General features: G+C 32.9%; 1 protein-coding gene across 1 annotated transcript in view; it reads right to left on the bottom strand.

Moving 5' to 3' along the window:
- Positions 1-3,464: 3,464 nt before the first annotated feature.
- The window catches only part of SLC36A4 (solute carrier family 36 member 4), a 49,437-nt gene continuing 37,015 nt past the window's right edge, over positions 3,465-15,886 (bottom strand). Inside the window, exons 10-11 of the mRNA XM_045557140.1 lie at positions 12,541-12,710; positions 3,465-4,649 (exon numbers count right to left, since the gene is read on the bottom strand). Coding sequence (XP_045413096.1) covers positions 4,342-4,649; positions 12,541-12,710 — 478 coding nt within the window. The 3' untranslated portion in view covers positions 3,465-4,341. The remainder of the gene's footprint in view (positions 4,650-12,540; positions 12,711-15,886) is intronic.

Here is a 15,886-nt window from a genome sequence, read left to right as displayed (position 1 = left end):
TTGATACGCATTCTTGACCTTAAGAAGGTGATAAATCAAATCATGGATGCAGCATTTGCAGACTGCTCATCTTGCATTCACTGTGTAGGGAAGTTCAGACCATGGTTTTGAGTGTGTCCTTTCATTTTAAATCAACTTCTCTTAAATCTTAGAGGTACATAATATCAACTTCCAACATGACAAAGAATTAACCATAAAAACTGATTAAAGTGTTATTAGAATATTATACTAGTGCCATTTTCAGCTTATGACATTTGTCAATATTATTTAACCTTATAAAAGATGAATTTATTTAAAAAGTCAATTGCAAGCAAAATAATATTTTATTGAAAATTCAGAAAAGTTACAATACTTTAAGACAGATTTTTTCATATTGTTATAAAGAAAAATAAGTTAAAAGAATTGACTCAAGTGCAATATTTAGTTTTCATTCAAACTAACAAAATCATTTTGAAAAACATAAAAATCTACATCCTAATTTATTCAAGGTATAAACATGTATTTTTCTATTTGTTATCAGGAAAACTCTAACGGAATAATTTTTAGAATAACTTTATTAATACAACATCTTTCTGGACTCAATTTAAATAGCAAATTAGTATTATTATCTAGTTCACACAGATTACTGATGTGTGGGTCTGTGTGTGCACATATGTAGGAACTAGCTAATTTTAATATGAAACTTTAAGAATCAGAGTGATTTGCCATTTCACTTATCATAGGGCAATACACAGCATTTCTAGCCATTTCTTAAGCATGTTTTCTTATCTTCTAGGTCAAAACCAACCTGTTTCAGAAAGGTGTTTAGCCTAGTAACTACTAATGGCATAAACAAGATTAAGCATAATACTGCCAAAGTATTAACTGGTATAGCCAGCAATATAATATTAGGAAGTATCGTGCTGTATCTTTTAGATTAAAGTTTCTCAAATTTTCTTATAAGGGGAAGCTAGACAGCCAAAAAAGATCAAAATAGACTCATCATTTTACATTATCAATGGTTTATATTTTTATCAGATTATCTTATTCCACAACAGATAGTTAATGCTCAATTAATATTGAGCCATTGGTATTATTTAAATAATTTTATTTATTTCCATTAACTCTATGATGTATATTCTCCCTTTTAAATGAAGAAAGGAGAAGTAAGGTCAAGACCTAATTTGGGTATATTCTGTCAGCAAACATGTACTACTCAGATGGTATGTTGAAGTCTGTGGTGAAGAAATATCACAAGTAAGCTATAGAAAGACCTGTGCTTTGCCACAGCTAGAAATGGTACTAATAAAGAACTGTAATTAATATTTCAAATAAAATTTTATAATACTCTGCAGTTAAAGAGTTTTATGTAATTACTACGAAACTACTGAGTAAAATTAGACACTGTTAGAAAATTCATGTGCACATTGTCATAAAATGCTTATAAATACGTAGTGCATCACCTAGGGGAGAGGCAGGAATGGTTTTAATGAAGGAGAATCCAGTGAGAATAAATTAAAACATGTGGCATTTGGTAACACATTACTAGTTTTCATTTGGGAATACCATCTAAACTAGTCTTTAACCAAGAAAAACCCCTAGTTCTTATTTCTTTGTGAAGAAATCTAGTCCTGTGGAAAAAAGAAGATCCTCTGATTAAAAAAAAAAGTCTGAGAACCAGTGTTTAGACAAGTTGACTCTGATACTACTGAAACTCTAGGGTGTAGAGGAACAGTGATAACTGATTTAGAACATAACTCATCAGAGGTAAATAAAACTTTCCTTTCTCCCCCCTCAGTAGCAGAAAAGGCTTTCAGACAACTGATTAACTTTCAAAGAAGAGTTCTTCACTGTGGTGGCAAATAATATGCTGAAATCATTTTAGCCATAATGTGATGATCCAAAAGAGATCAGATAGAAAACTTGACAGGTACAATCACTCTCATTTCTCCAGACACCCAAAATAAAAGCAACAGCTGGTATAATCAAAATATCTTCTCCAAAAATCTTTAGAAAATTTTATGAGTCATTAAAACTAAATGTTCAGAGAAAAAAATATTACCCACTGATTATTTTACAGATAAAGTATATCACCAAATATCCTTAAATAAAAGTACATTTATACTTTCCATCTAAACAGTGTTTCTTGTTAAGAATTAGAACTACTTTCTCCCTTTTTAGCCTCTCTTCTTCTTTTTAACTTTTTCTTGTATTTAAAGTGTTGATATTCAGTGAATTTAGTACTGAATGTTGACTCAGCATTCTTATTGCATAAGAAAGCCTGGTTGATAATATGCTCAAGATGTGTTTGTGCTGCATTTTAAAAATTATTTATTGCTATGATCAACTATTCTAAATTTCATTGCATTTCATGAATTCCATGAGAAAAATAAAAAAAGGTAAAAGTATAAAAATAAAATCACACATATAGACTGGAAATATTATCTGAAGATAGCTGGCAAAATCCTAATACTGCTTTCTATTAAATAATGATTTTAACTCACTTTATATCAAGTTACAAATTTTTTAAAATACCATTTATGCTTAGATTCAAGATTATATAACATTTTCAGTGAAGAATACTTTTCCTATAACAACTTCTGCATTCTTTCAGTATGACTAAAGGCTCAGTGTAACAGATTTGATAGAAAAGTATCGGAACATTATTGGTGATACCTAATGCAAATGTTTAAAAAAGTTTTGATTCTTATGAATTTGTATCAAAATAAAGCTTCTGATATATCTTTAGGATTGTACTTGATGATCAGTTAATGATGTAAGCAAGAAATACTTGAACTAAGTCAACATTTACATATAAAAATAGAGAATATAGAGTAGCACTAGCCTGATTAAAAAGTTCATGTTTTAAAGTATGAATTTTTTAAAAGAAACAGGAGACAATCCTATTCTTAATATTTTACACTTCATAATTTTCATCTTCCCCATCAACTGAGATTCTTTATTTTGGTTAATAACTGAAGAATATGGAATAATAGAAGGTATTTCTCTGGAAGCAGCCTAGAGTATCTCAATATTTAGTAGACAGTTCATTATTGTCTCAATTTTTACTAAGCATGAATCCTTTTATGGTTCTTTATTCTGCCCATTCAGATCAATAAAAGGCTGTGTAAAGGAAAGCCACAGGCCTGGAAAGAATCCATAAATCCTATATTTTGTAAGACATTTATTTTATGCCATTAAGAAAGATGGTGCCTACAAAACCTAGGAAAGGTAAGAAACAATAAAAAGAGCTAAAACCACAAATACCATAGCTGGGCACATTCTACCAGCCCACAGTTATGCCAGCAAGGGGTCTCTAGTCATTTAAAAAGAATATTGCTTCTTTCCTTCGCTGAGGTTTAAACAGTTTATATGGCCATAATGTAGGCTTCCCTGAATTTCTGCTCAGGTCATACACAATATTCAAAGAGCATACACCCACTTTCAAAGTATTAAAATATAATTAAACAGACAAAACATTAATATTAAGCCGAACATAATTTAATTTATTTTTTTTCTTGGATTTGATGTAAAAAATAAAAAATCCTGGCCAGGGAGTCAGAAGATCAGTTTCTCTTGATCTCAAGGCTGAGTGGTCTTGACCAAGTTACTTAACCTTTCTGGGTCTCCATTTCCTCCAATGAAAAATAAGGGAGTTGTATTGGATAACTGTTAAAGTCCCTTTTTAAATTTACTGAAATACTAAGTCAGAATTTTGCACAGTGCCACCTGATTATTATTATGAAGATCAACTACCAATATAGTATAGTGTAAAAATAATTCTGGTTTTTGGAATTTTCTGAAGTTTACATTATAGTTAATGGGAGTTTTCTATACTTTCAGGGGCTAATCATTAGGATTTGGCTAATAAAAACATAATTGAGATATTTTTTACATTATACATACATAAAGTCTACTTTGGCATGCACAAATCTCTCTAGAGAGAGATTTTAGTTATATATGTCCTTATTTAATTCTCTTATTATTTAAATCCTATTCTCTTCTCAACTAAGTGGCAAGAGTAGCATGGGGGTAACAGAGAAATCTTGGTTAAAACATTTCTTATTAAGATAAATAATAATAGAAATATTTTTATTCTTTAATTTTTTACATTTTAGTTTTGATTTTTTTCAATTTTCAAAACTTAATTTTCTGAAATTATTGCTAACACTTAAAACCAAGGATCTGTCACAGTTTACCACTACTGGTAAAGAATTACAATTACTGCCAAAATATTGATACTCTGCCAAAAGAAAACAGAGTTTGGTACTTTTTAAGCATATGACGATGCATTTTACTAGTTCTTATTTTAATCATTTTTAGAATTAAGACAAATGTAGAAGGCTCATAATGTTATTTCTACTATTTCAAACCAGATGTTAAGCATGTTGAATTCAAATTTAGAGAGGGACTTTGTGGAGTGCCAGCTGCAGCTTTGGCAGTAGGATAAATAATTTCTTCAACAGTTACATATGTACCCAATAAGAAACCAACAACTCCAGTGAACACTATAGAAATATTTTTTAGGATCATCCATATATTGTAATGTTCCTTAGAAAATGTAAGAATTTCAACCAAAGGTGGCAGAATCAGGGCCAATGTGCTGCTGCTCACAGCTCCAACAAAGGAAATCACGATGTCTAAACGAGGAATAAGAATTGCTCCAGCACCTAGAAAATGAAAATACATGTTTTTCTTATTTAAATGTTTGGTACTTACATGAATACTAAAAGTAGATATTTTCAACAGTAAAAGTAATTACTGAAAGTAGTTAATGGAAGCTGGACTACTTAATTATTGCTTGTGGAAAAATCTGCCATACTTTGCTCTGAGCTAAAAAGAGAAAATAAACCAAAATAGAAAGTGACATTTTCTGGACTTTCACTTGTCAACAGAGTTTCTTATGTAAATGACTTTTAATTTTTTGCTATCAATTCTGGGCAAAGAAGTTTGGATAGTTTATTTACAAAGCAACTGCATTACTTTGCCTGCCTTACAGCTCAACAATGCACAAAACATGGAGTAGTGTGATATAAATAAATGGGAGAGAAGAGATAGCTATTCCTTACAGTAGAATTCCAATTAATTAAAATAGAAGGAACAATGGAAAGAGAAAATCATTATTAACCAAACACCACAGTCATCACTGGGAAGGCAGAGTCAACGGATGATGCTAAAATTTGTGGGCAAAAACTGGATGAGATAAGGATATTTGCATAGTCTTGCAGTATCTCCCTATAAGATACTTATTAATCATAAAGGTGAAAATAGTACCTTTACAGCGGAGAAATATGTCAGAGACCACCTTAACCAAGTGAGTAAAGGTAACATCATCGAGAAGACATTGATAACATGATGTGATATACTAAGAAGTACACAGCACCACTGCTATGGGATTCTTGTTAGAAAAAATGTTTAACTTCAATCTAATTATGAGAAACCATCACACAAATTCGAATTGAAAGAAATTCTATAAAGTTACTGATACTTCAAAAGTGTTAAGGTCAAGAAAGACAAATGAAGACAAGGACTCTCAGGATTGGAAGAGAATAGTAGACATGACAGCTAAATTCAAGTGGGAAATTGGATTATTTCCTGGACCAGAAAAGGATATTAGTAAGAAAACAGGCAAAATTAGAATAAAGTCTATAGATTAATTAATAGCATGGTATCCATGTCAATTTCCTGGTTTTAATAACTGTATTGTGGTTATATAAGCTGGTAACACCAGAGGAATTTCAGTAAAGGGTTTACGGCAAATACTTTCTTCTACAACTTTACAAATTACTTCAAAATGAAAAGGTTTAAAAAGAAATAGTACTCCATTATTGTCAACAGAATTTTCTTCCAAACTATTGACAAGTTTTCTGCAAATTCTGGTCTAGCACTTTCTTGATCTCATATTGATCTTACCCAAATGTGTCAACAGAAGGTTTGCAAAAACCAAAACTCATTCTCTCTTTAAATTGTCCTTAAATTTTTTTTTTTTTTTGAGACAGAGTGTCACTTTGTTGCCCGGGCTAGAGTGAGTGCCGTGGCATCAGCCTAGCTCACAGCAACCTCAGACTCCTGGGCTTAAGCGATCCTACTGCCTCAGCCTCCCTAGTAGCTGGGACTACAGGCATGAGCCACCATGCCCGGCTAATTTTTTTTTGTATATATATTTTTTAGTTGGCCAGATAATTTCTTTCTATTTTTAGTAGAGACGGGGTCTCACTCTTGCTCAGGCTGGTCTCGAACTCCTGACCTCGAGCGATCCACCCGCCTCGGCCTCCCAGAGCTAGGATTACAGGCGTGAGCCACCGCGCCCGGCCCTTAAATGTTTTGTTAAATGATTTGTTGAAGGTTTGGAGTTGCCATCAAAAATAACCCCAGAGTTTGCTCATATGCAAGCTATGACAACTATATCACCACTGCCACCAATGATGATTATAGCATTACAGTTCCTTCTCTGGGAGATTTTTTGCCTTCCCTTTTCTTTTTGTGGCTCTCAATATTTTCCAGGAAAATGTGGAATCAATTTGGAACTGAGTTCTCCCCATGTTTCTCATGGAACCAGAAGTTATTACTTACCATGTTGTATTCAACTTATTATGAAAGCTAAAGTCCTAAAAATTGTTTTCGAATTATAAACCTAGCTTCACACTTATAGGACTGAAGTGAGATAACCCTTAAATAAAATAACTGACTCTGAAGAAGTTGGAACTCTAAAGTAGAAATACTTTATAAAATAGATTCTCCAATTAATAAATGCTTGTTACATCCTTTTAACATTGCTTCAAGAGTAGACTAGACCGGCAGAATAAACAATTTCAGAGCTTGAAGACAACTCTTTTGAAATAACCCAGTCAAAAATAAATAACAAAGAATCAAGAGGAATGAACAAAGCATACAAGCAATATGGCATTATGTAAAATGGCCAAATATAAGAATCATAGGCATCCCTGAGGGTGAAGAAGAACATCCACAAGGGCTGGAAAACCTATTTGAGGGAATAATTGAAGAAAACTTTCCTGATCTTGCTAGAGATTTAGACATCCAGATAAAAGAAGCTCAATGAACACTTGGCAGATTCATTGCAAAGAGGCAATCACCAAGACATACAGTCATGAGACTGGCCAAAGTCAACATGAAGGAGAAACTCCTGCAAGCTATGAGGTGAAAACACCAAGTGACTTACAAAGGAAAACCCATCAGACTAATTGCAGAGTTCTCACCAGAGACCTTACAACCCAGAAGGAACTGGGACCTTATCTTTAGTCTTCTTAAACAAACAAAACAACTGCCAGCTTAGAATTTTGTCTCCTGCAAAATTAAATTTCATATATGAAGGAGAAATAAAGACTTTTCCAGACAAGCAAACACTGGGGGAATCTGTCAAGACCAGACCTCCTCGCTGGAAGTACTGAGAACTACATTACACATGGATCAGCACAATAGAAACCTGGCAGTGTAAAACCACCCAAAAGCTAAATCTCAAAGCTCACAAAAACAATAGCACAAGAGGGTAAACAAAGCAATAAGGTACTACTCAACATGATGAACAGAAGAATTGATACGATGAACACATATCAATTCTATCAGTAAATGTGAACAGTCTGAATGCCCCACTCAAGAGACATAGGCTGGCTGAATGGATGAAAAAATACAACCCAAATATCTGCTATCTCTAGGAAACACATCTAACCCACAAGGACTCATACCAACTCAAGGTAAAAGGATGGAAAAAAACGTTTCGTGCAAAAGGAAGCCAGAAGAAAGCAGATGTAACCATTCTCATATCAGATAACACTGACTTTAAATCAGCAAAGGTAAAGAAAGACAAAGATGGTCATTATATAATGGTAAAAAGAGCAATTAACCAAGAAGATATGATAGTCCTAAATATTTATGCACCTAACACAGGAATACCCAGATTCATAAAGGAAATTCTACTAGATCTAAGCAAAAAAATAAACAGCAGCATCATAATTTCTGGGGACTTCAACACCCAACTGACAGAGCTGGACAGATCACCTAAGCAGAAAATAAAGAAACACTGGAACACAAATGGGACTCTAGAACAAATGGGCCTAACAGACATTTATAAAACATTCTACCCCAAAACTACTGATTCTTCTTATCAGCACATGGAACTTTCTCAAGGTTGATCATATTTTAGGCCATCGAATATGTCTGAACAAATTCAAAAAAATAGAAATCATACCATGTATCTTCTCAGACCACAGTGTAATAAAACTATAAATCAATTCCAAGAGAATTACTCAAATCTGCAGAAAGTCATGGAAATTAAACAACCTGCTGCTGAATGATTATTGGGTCAATAATGTAATTAAGATGGAAATCAAAAGATTCCTGAAACTGAATGACAAAGGGGACACAAACTATCAAAATCTATAGCATTCAACAAAGCAGTCCTAAGGGCAAAAGTCTTACCCTTAAGTGCCTACATCAAAAAGACAGTAAGATCACAAATTAACACTCTAATGAAACATCTCAAGGAACCAGAAAAGGAAGAACAATCCAAATGCAAAGCCAGCAGAAGAAATAACTAAAGTTAGTGCAGAACTAAACAAAATAACAATACAAAAGATCAATGAAACAAAAAGTTGGTTCTTTGAAAAGATAAAGAAAATTGATAGACCTCTTGCTAGATTAAGCAGGAATAGAAGAGAAAGGACCCAAATAAGCTCAATCAGAAATGAAAAAGGAGATATTACAACTGACACCACAAAAATACAAAATATCATCTGCAAATACTACAAAAATCTCTATGCACATAAACTAGAAAATGTAGATGAAATGGACAAACTCCTGGAAACACACAACCTCCCAAGACTCAATCAGGAAGAAACAGAACTTCTGAACAGATCAATAAAGAGCGAGATTGACGCAGTAATAAGGAATCTTCGAACAAAACAAAAAGCTCTCGATCAGATGGATTCACAGCCAAATTTTACCAGATCTACAAAGAGCTGGTACCCATACTGCAGAAATTATTCCATAACATCAAGAAGGATGGAATCCACCCAACTCATTCTATGAAGCCAGTATTACCTTGATACGAAAGCCAGGAAAGGACACAACAAAAAAAGAAAACTATAGGCCAATATCACTTATGAATATAGATGCAAAAATCCTCAATAAAATACTAGCAAACCAAATTCAACAGCATATCAAAAAAAAAAAAAATCCACCATGACCTAATGGGCTTTATCCCAGTGATGCAAAGATGGTTCAATGTACATAAATCCATAAATGTGATTCACTACATAAACAGAAGCAAAAGCAAAGACCATATGATCATCTTAATACACGCAGAAAAAGCACTTGACAAAATCCAGCACCCTCTCATGATAAAAACCCTCAACAAACTAGGCATATAAAGAACATATCTCAAAATGATATGACAAACTCACAGCCAACATCATAATGAATGGGGAAAATTGAAGGCATTCCCACTGAGAACTGGAACAAGACAAGGGTGCCTACTGTCACCACTTCTATTCAACACAGCGCTGGAAGTCCTAGCCAGAGGAATCAGGCAAGAGAAAGAAATTAAGGGTATCCAAATCGGGAAAGAGGAGATCAAATTATTGCTATTCCCTGACAATATGATCTTATATCTAGAAACCCCAAAGACTCCACCAAGGGACCCCTGGAATTGATAAATAAATTCAGCAAAGTCTCAGGTCACAAAATCAATGTACATAAATCAGTAGCATTCCTATACACCAGTAACTGTCAAGCTGAGAGTCAAATCAAAGACTCAATACCATTCACAATAACTACAAATAAAATAAAATACCTAGAAATATAGTTAACCAAAAAGGTGAAAGATCTCCACGAAGAGCACTATGAAACACTGAAGAAAGAAATTGCAGATGACACAAACAAATTGAAAAACATGTCATGCTCATGGATTGGTAGAATCAACATTGTTAAAATGCCCATACTACCCAAAGTGATTCACAGATTCAATGGAATCCCCATGAAAATACCAACAGCATATTTAACTTTACTACAAGACTATAGTAACCAAAACAGCATAGTATTGGTACAAAAATAGAGACATAGACCAACGGAATAGAACAGAGAACCCAGATATAAAACCATCTACATACAGCCAACTGATCTTTGACAAAGCAGACAACAATGTACACTGGGGAAAAGAAGCACTATTCAATAAATGGTGCTGGAAAAATTAGATAGCCACATGCTGAAGAATGAAACAGGATCCATATCTCTCACCACTCACAAAAATTAATTCGAGAGGGATAAAAGAATTAAACGTAAGGCATGAAACCATAAGAATTCTAGAAGAATATGTAGGAAAAACTCTTCCAGGTATCAGCTTAGGCAAAGGATTTATGACTAAGACCCCAGAGGCAATTACAGCAACAACAAAAATAAATAAATGGCACTTGATTAAATTAAAAAGCTTCTGCACAGCTAAGGAAATAATCAACAGAGCAAATACACAACCTACAGAATGAGAGAAAATATTTGCAAAGTATACATCCAATAAACGGCTAATATCTAGAATCTACAAAGAACTCAAATAAGCATGAAAAAAACAAACAACCCCACTAAAAGTGGGCAAAAGATATGAACAGAAGCTTTTCTAAACAGGATAGACAAATGGCCAACAAACATGAAAAAATGCTCAACATCACTAATCATCAGGGAAATGCAAATTAAAACCACAGTAAGATATCATTTTACCCCTGTTAGAATGCCTTTTAGTAAAAAGTCCAGAAACCATAGATGCTGGCGGGGATGCAGACAGAACGGACCACTTATACAGTGTTGGTAGCATTGCAAATTAGTACAACTTCTATGTAAAACAGTATGGAGATTCCTCAAAGAAGTAAAAGTAGACCTACCATTTGATCCAGGAATCACACTACTGGGTATCCACCCAAAGGAAAAGTCATTTTATCAAAAGGACACCTGTACTCGAATGTTTATTGCAGCAAAATTCACAACTGCAAAGATGTGGAATCAACCCAAGCGCCCATCAATTCATGAGTGGATTAACAAAATGTGGTATATGTATAACATGGAGTATTACTCAGCCATAACAAAGGACGAATTAATGCCTTTTGCAATAATTTGAATGGAACTGGAGACTATTATCCTAAGTGAAGTATCTAAAGAATGGAAAAACAAATATCACATGTATTCACTATTAAATTGAAACTAACCAATGAGCACACATGTGCACAGAGGGAAATAAAATTCAGTAGAAATCAAGCCTGGAGGAGGGGGGAAGACGAGAAAGGCAAAAACCTACCTAACAGTTACAATGAACACTATCTGGGTGATGGGCACACTTATAACCATGACTCAAGCATTACAAAAGTGATCCATGTAACCCAAAACATTTGTACCCCCTTAATATTTTGAAATTAAAAGAATTTTAAAAATGAGGTGAGCTTATTTACTTCATTCTTCAATATGATTTCTCTTATTCGTGATATAATTCATTTAAATAATTCAAAAATAAGTTTTATCTTTTTCTAGCTTTGCATTTCTCTTTTCAAACAAAATGTAATGCACCCAATTCTTTAAATCTAGACACAAGCTCCACTTCAGGCTGCTCAACGCAATTGACAAAGTTGCCCAAAATTTCTAGCTCTACCCTTCTCTAACCTTGAATGGTACAAGATGGTTATTAATATCTTACACACAGAATTTCCAAAGCTGCTTCTTCCCCAGAACACTAGTAATCTGGTCTCTGGTACCATTCTAGGTAATCCTCAGTTAGTACAGTGATGTAGTCATCCTTATATTGTGGTTATAACAATAATAATGGTGACAGCAATGATCACAATAACTTTCAGCTACTTTGTTAATATTATTTTTAAATCCCACAAAAATGCCATAAGGAAATTTTTATCTTCATTTCATATTTGAGGAAAGAAGGGCTCAATGATAGTATGCAACTTGCCTAAAAACAACAGTAAGTGGTAAACCTGAGCTTGAATCCCCAGGTCTGTGTGACTCAAAAACTCACACTCTTTCCACTCTAGCAACTCAAGCTCCCTCTCCGTAAGCTTCTATTACTAATGCTACCTTGCAAAGGCATTTTCTGATGTGAAACCTTAATAAGAGATTATATATACTCCTTGGAATAATAAAAAGAAAATAAGCCACTAAAATTATTAAAGACCAACACAAAATAAAATATTATAAAATCCTCTCCTGTAGGTAGTCATGGAGAATTAAACTATTAAATATACAAAAGTTAGCAGAAATAAAAAACCTAAGCAAAACTAGAACCAAAATGAAATGTGTTATCTAGGGGGTCCCTTGGATATCTGATTTTAATCACCACTAATGTCATTTTCAAAATAATTTGATTAGTTAAGTGTGATAGGATTTGGTTCGTGTTTTTCTTATGTAGTAGTAGAAAAACAGAATTTTAACCCAAAAAGTATCCCAGCTGGGTGAATAAAATTGTTTTCAAAATATTGAAGAATATACTTCAAGTAGCTTTCATTTTAAGAAATGTAGCAATAAAAAATTATTATGATATAAATATGTAGTGATACTTACAAGTAATACTAACCAAGAAGGACCTTATCCCAAATTCAGAGATTTGCTTCCATTTAGCATGAAATTTGGATGTAACTGCAGGGAGAATGATCTCTGCTGGAACATAGAACTGAATTGAATACGTCACAAAAATGCCAAAGGAATACAGAATTTTCACTGACTGATATAACCTGTTGAAAAAAAAATTCAAAATTTAGTCACTCTTAATATGAGAATCTAAAGTTCCTCCTTTTTATTTTTAATGCTAAGAGAAATAAGAAATGCAGAACACAAACTTAGGCCAGACCTTACTAACTAAAAATGCTTGTTTGTAAAAAAAAAAAAGCTGACTGATCTCCCCTAACTAAATTTCTAGATGATATATGGACAATTCATTTTGACAAGGCTGGAAGGCTTAAACATGGCTCGCCAGTGTTTGAGGCATATTGTTGGATAAGCCAACATTCTGAAGGTTAGACTCAGCCCATATAGAGCTAATGTTTTCTCAACTTTCTTTTAAAAAATTGAGCATACTGTATGTCTTTAAAATCTTGAGTCATACCCTCATTGATCTTTATATAGAAGAAAAACTCATATTAAACTCTATAATAGTTCTCCTTGGTTGAAAATCTTGGTAGGTTTTATCATTAGTTGCAGAAATATCATCATCTTAAGTCTAAAACGAGGGCATCTAAATGGTTTCAACTTGCAAAGTTCTCTAAATTATACATACTACCCATATGAAATAGAGTTGTTGAGTTAGGTAATTGTTGTTTTCCAAGTAAACTTATCTTTTTGATAATCAGTGCTTCAAAATAGCACAGCAATCTTCAGCTTTATAAATATCTTTATATTTCTATAGTGCAGATAGCCTCCTGTCAAAAGCTAACATGCATGTCTTGAGAAAGACTTCAGTAAATTTCTTACATCTAGCAGAAGAAGACTTTTTAAATGTTGATAATGACATGGAGAGAAAATGTAGAATTGTAGGACTCAGAGGAAGGAACATTACAGAGAACCCACTCTCTTGGGTTGCAGATAATAAAAAATGTGCTGTATTTTTAAAAAAACATTTAAATATTTTATAACAATCAAAAGAAAAACCCAATCCCTCTTGTATTTTTTAAGAAACAAACTAGAAAGGTGACTGCAAATCAAATGCACCACGATATCGGGGTAGTGACAAACACATGTCCTCTTTCAGTAGAAATGTCATCAATAGCCACAATCTTCCCCCTTCTCACCTAAGAATCCTAAGCACAGGGAAAGGCGTTTTCTTTCTTAGGAAAAAATGCAATCATTTTAAAAGGATATAAAGTATTCTATTTTCAGTAAATAAAAACCTCAACATTATTTAGGCTTTAAGCTTATTTCTAATGTCTTAAGACTTAAAGTAGTAAGGATTATTAACAGTTCTCTTGATTTGCCAAGCAAGAAGAAATTCAGTAAGTCTCCTGCTATAACATATTTGTCATAAAGTAAGAGGAAATAAAAAAGCAGAGTAAAAAAAGATTTAAAAATCCATAGCATAATTAGGAAAGAAGGAATTCCTTAAGGCTAGCAACAATAAAATCTTAATTTTAAAATTTGCTAAGAATGTTATTTCTCAGCTTGAGGGTTAAAAGTTAAACATATGGTCAAATTACTGAAAATATGTGAAATAACTGAAAGATGCCTGTTTCATATACTCTGATATATGGGGAATTAAGTATTATTATTAGTTTAAAAGAACATTCCTTTTTTCTAATTATATTTTCATTTACATGTTTTTAAAATATGGTTAATATATACAAAAATATATCTACAACATTTTGCATATAAGCACAATTACTTTTTTATTGAGATAAAACTAAAGTTATATAGGCTAAGAATTAAATATTAATTAATATTAATGATCAAAATGGGTATGGATGATTCTTAGAAACTACATTGAATATAACAAATATTAATAATACTTTAAAGAATAAAATGATTCATGCCTGAAAACAAAATCTATTACACTGATAGATACTGATAGTAAAGAAATTTAATCTTAGTAAAGGTCAGAAAAGTATTTTTTAATAATTATTTTTCAGTCAATCTTTAGAGTCAGATTATGGGGAAAAACAAATTAAAGTTCAAGTAAAAACATTAGTTTTAAAAACACAGGATTTCTATACTTGCAATGCTTTTATTATTTTCCCCACATTTGTTGACAAATCAATACTTGACCTATATTTTCAGATATGAATATCTTAAAATTTTTTAAAAACCAACTTGGGAAATAAGTTGTTGGCTGAGTCTCTTTCTCTCAAGCTTGAATACAGAAGCTACCCTTGGAAATAGACTGAAAACTCACTTTCCCTTTTGGACCCTTCATGATACTCAAGTTGAGAAGTCATCATAAATGAGGACTAGCGCCAATCCTTACCAAGAGCCTTGACTCATTTTTAAGCTAAAAAATAAGACAATTATGGTTATCTAGCATTCATAACTAAATTACATGCCTTGAACCAGTAAACTTTTGTAGCATGTTCACTAGAATGTAAGCATTATGAGCAAAAAATTTGTATCTGTTTGCTGCTATATCTCTAGAGCTTGGAACAGTAATTGGGACATAAAAGATGAACAATAAATATCTGATGGATAAATTAATGACTTGGTAGATGCCCTTCATTTTGAATTATAACAGTCATTCCGATGCGGATAGGCAGAGGCAGTCCAGGCTGGATCTCTAGTGATCGGCAATGTTAATATTAGATTATTAAGAAATTGCAAGGGAGAGGACAGAGGGAACAGTCCAGGATATATCAATCTTCTTTTTTAAGTTTCTTTACATGCATTTATTTCTTATACCTCTTGGTAAATCCATTCATGCCTAGATACTTCCATCTTAGGTAACAACCTCCTTGGAGTTCAACCCCTTGATAGCCAGCAGGATCAATTAAGACATAGCTTGATTACCTGCCACTACTCAACTTTATTTCCCAGAATATTCAGGCTTCTAGCCCCTGTGCTACAAACATGGGCTCAAACTTGGGTTTTTTCTTTTTTTAAAAAAATAAGGTCCCAGTACAACTATCTTAATAAATTATAAAATGCCTATTTACCCCTTCCCTGTTCCTATTAATTGAATTTTTCCTACCCAATGCACGTTTCACACAAAATCACACGTGAGACAACAAAAGTCACATGCTGCTGCTCAATGTTTTTAGTACAAAACCTAATACCCTTGATATTTCTTAGTAAAAGTGCTAATGTGTACTGATTTAATGACTAACATGCAAATTTATTCTAGGCCCTTATTTTTAAATTCTAAATCATGTACCATTAGTGGTTTACGATATCAATTTAGCAGGTTGTAAGCAGTTTTTTCTAATGATATAGA

The sequence above is a fragment of the Lemur catta genome, chromosome 7 (genome assembly GCF_020740605.2).
Source record: "Lemur catta isolate mLemCat1 chromosome 7, mLemCat1.pri, whole genome shotgun sequence".
Taxonomy (NCBI): Eukaryota; Metazoa; Chordata; class Mammalia; order Primates; family Lemuridae; genus Lemur; species Lemur catta.
The sequence above is the reverse complement of the archived record's forward strand: the minus strand, read 5'-3'. Positions and strand labels throughout refer to the sequence as shown.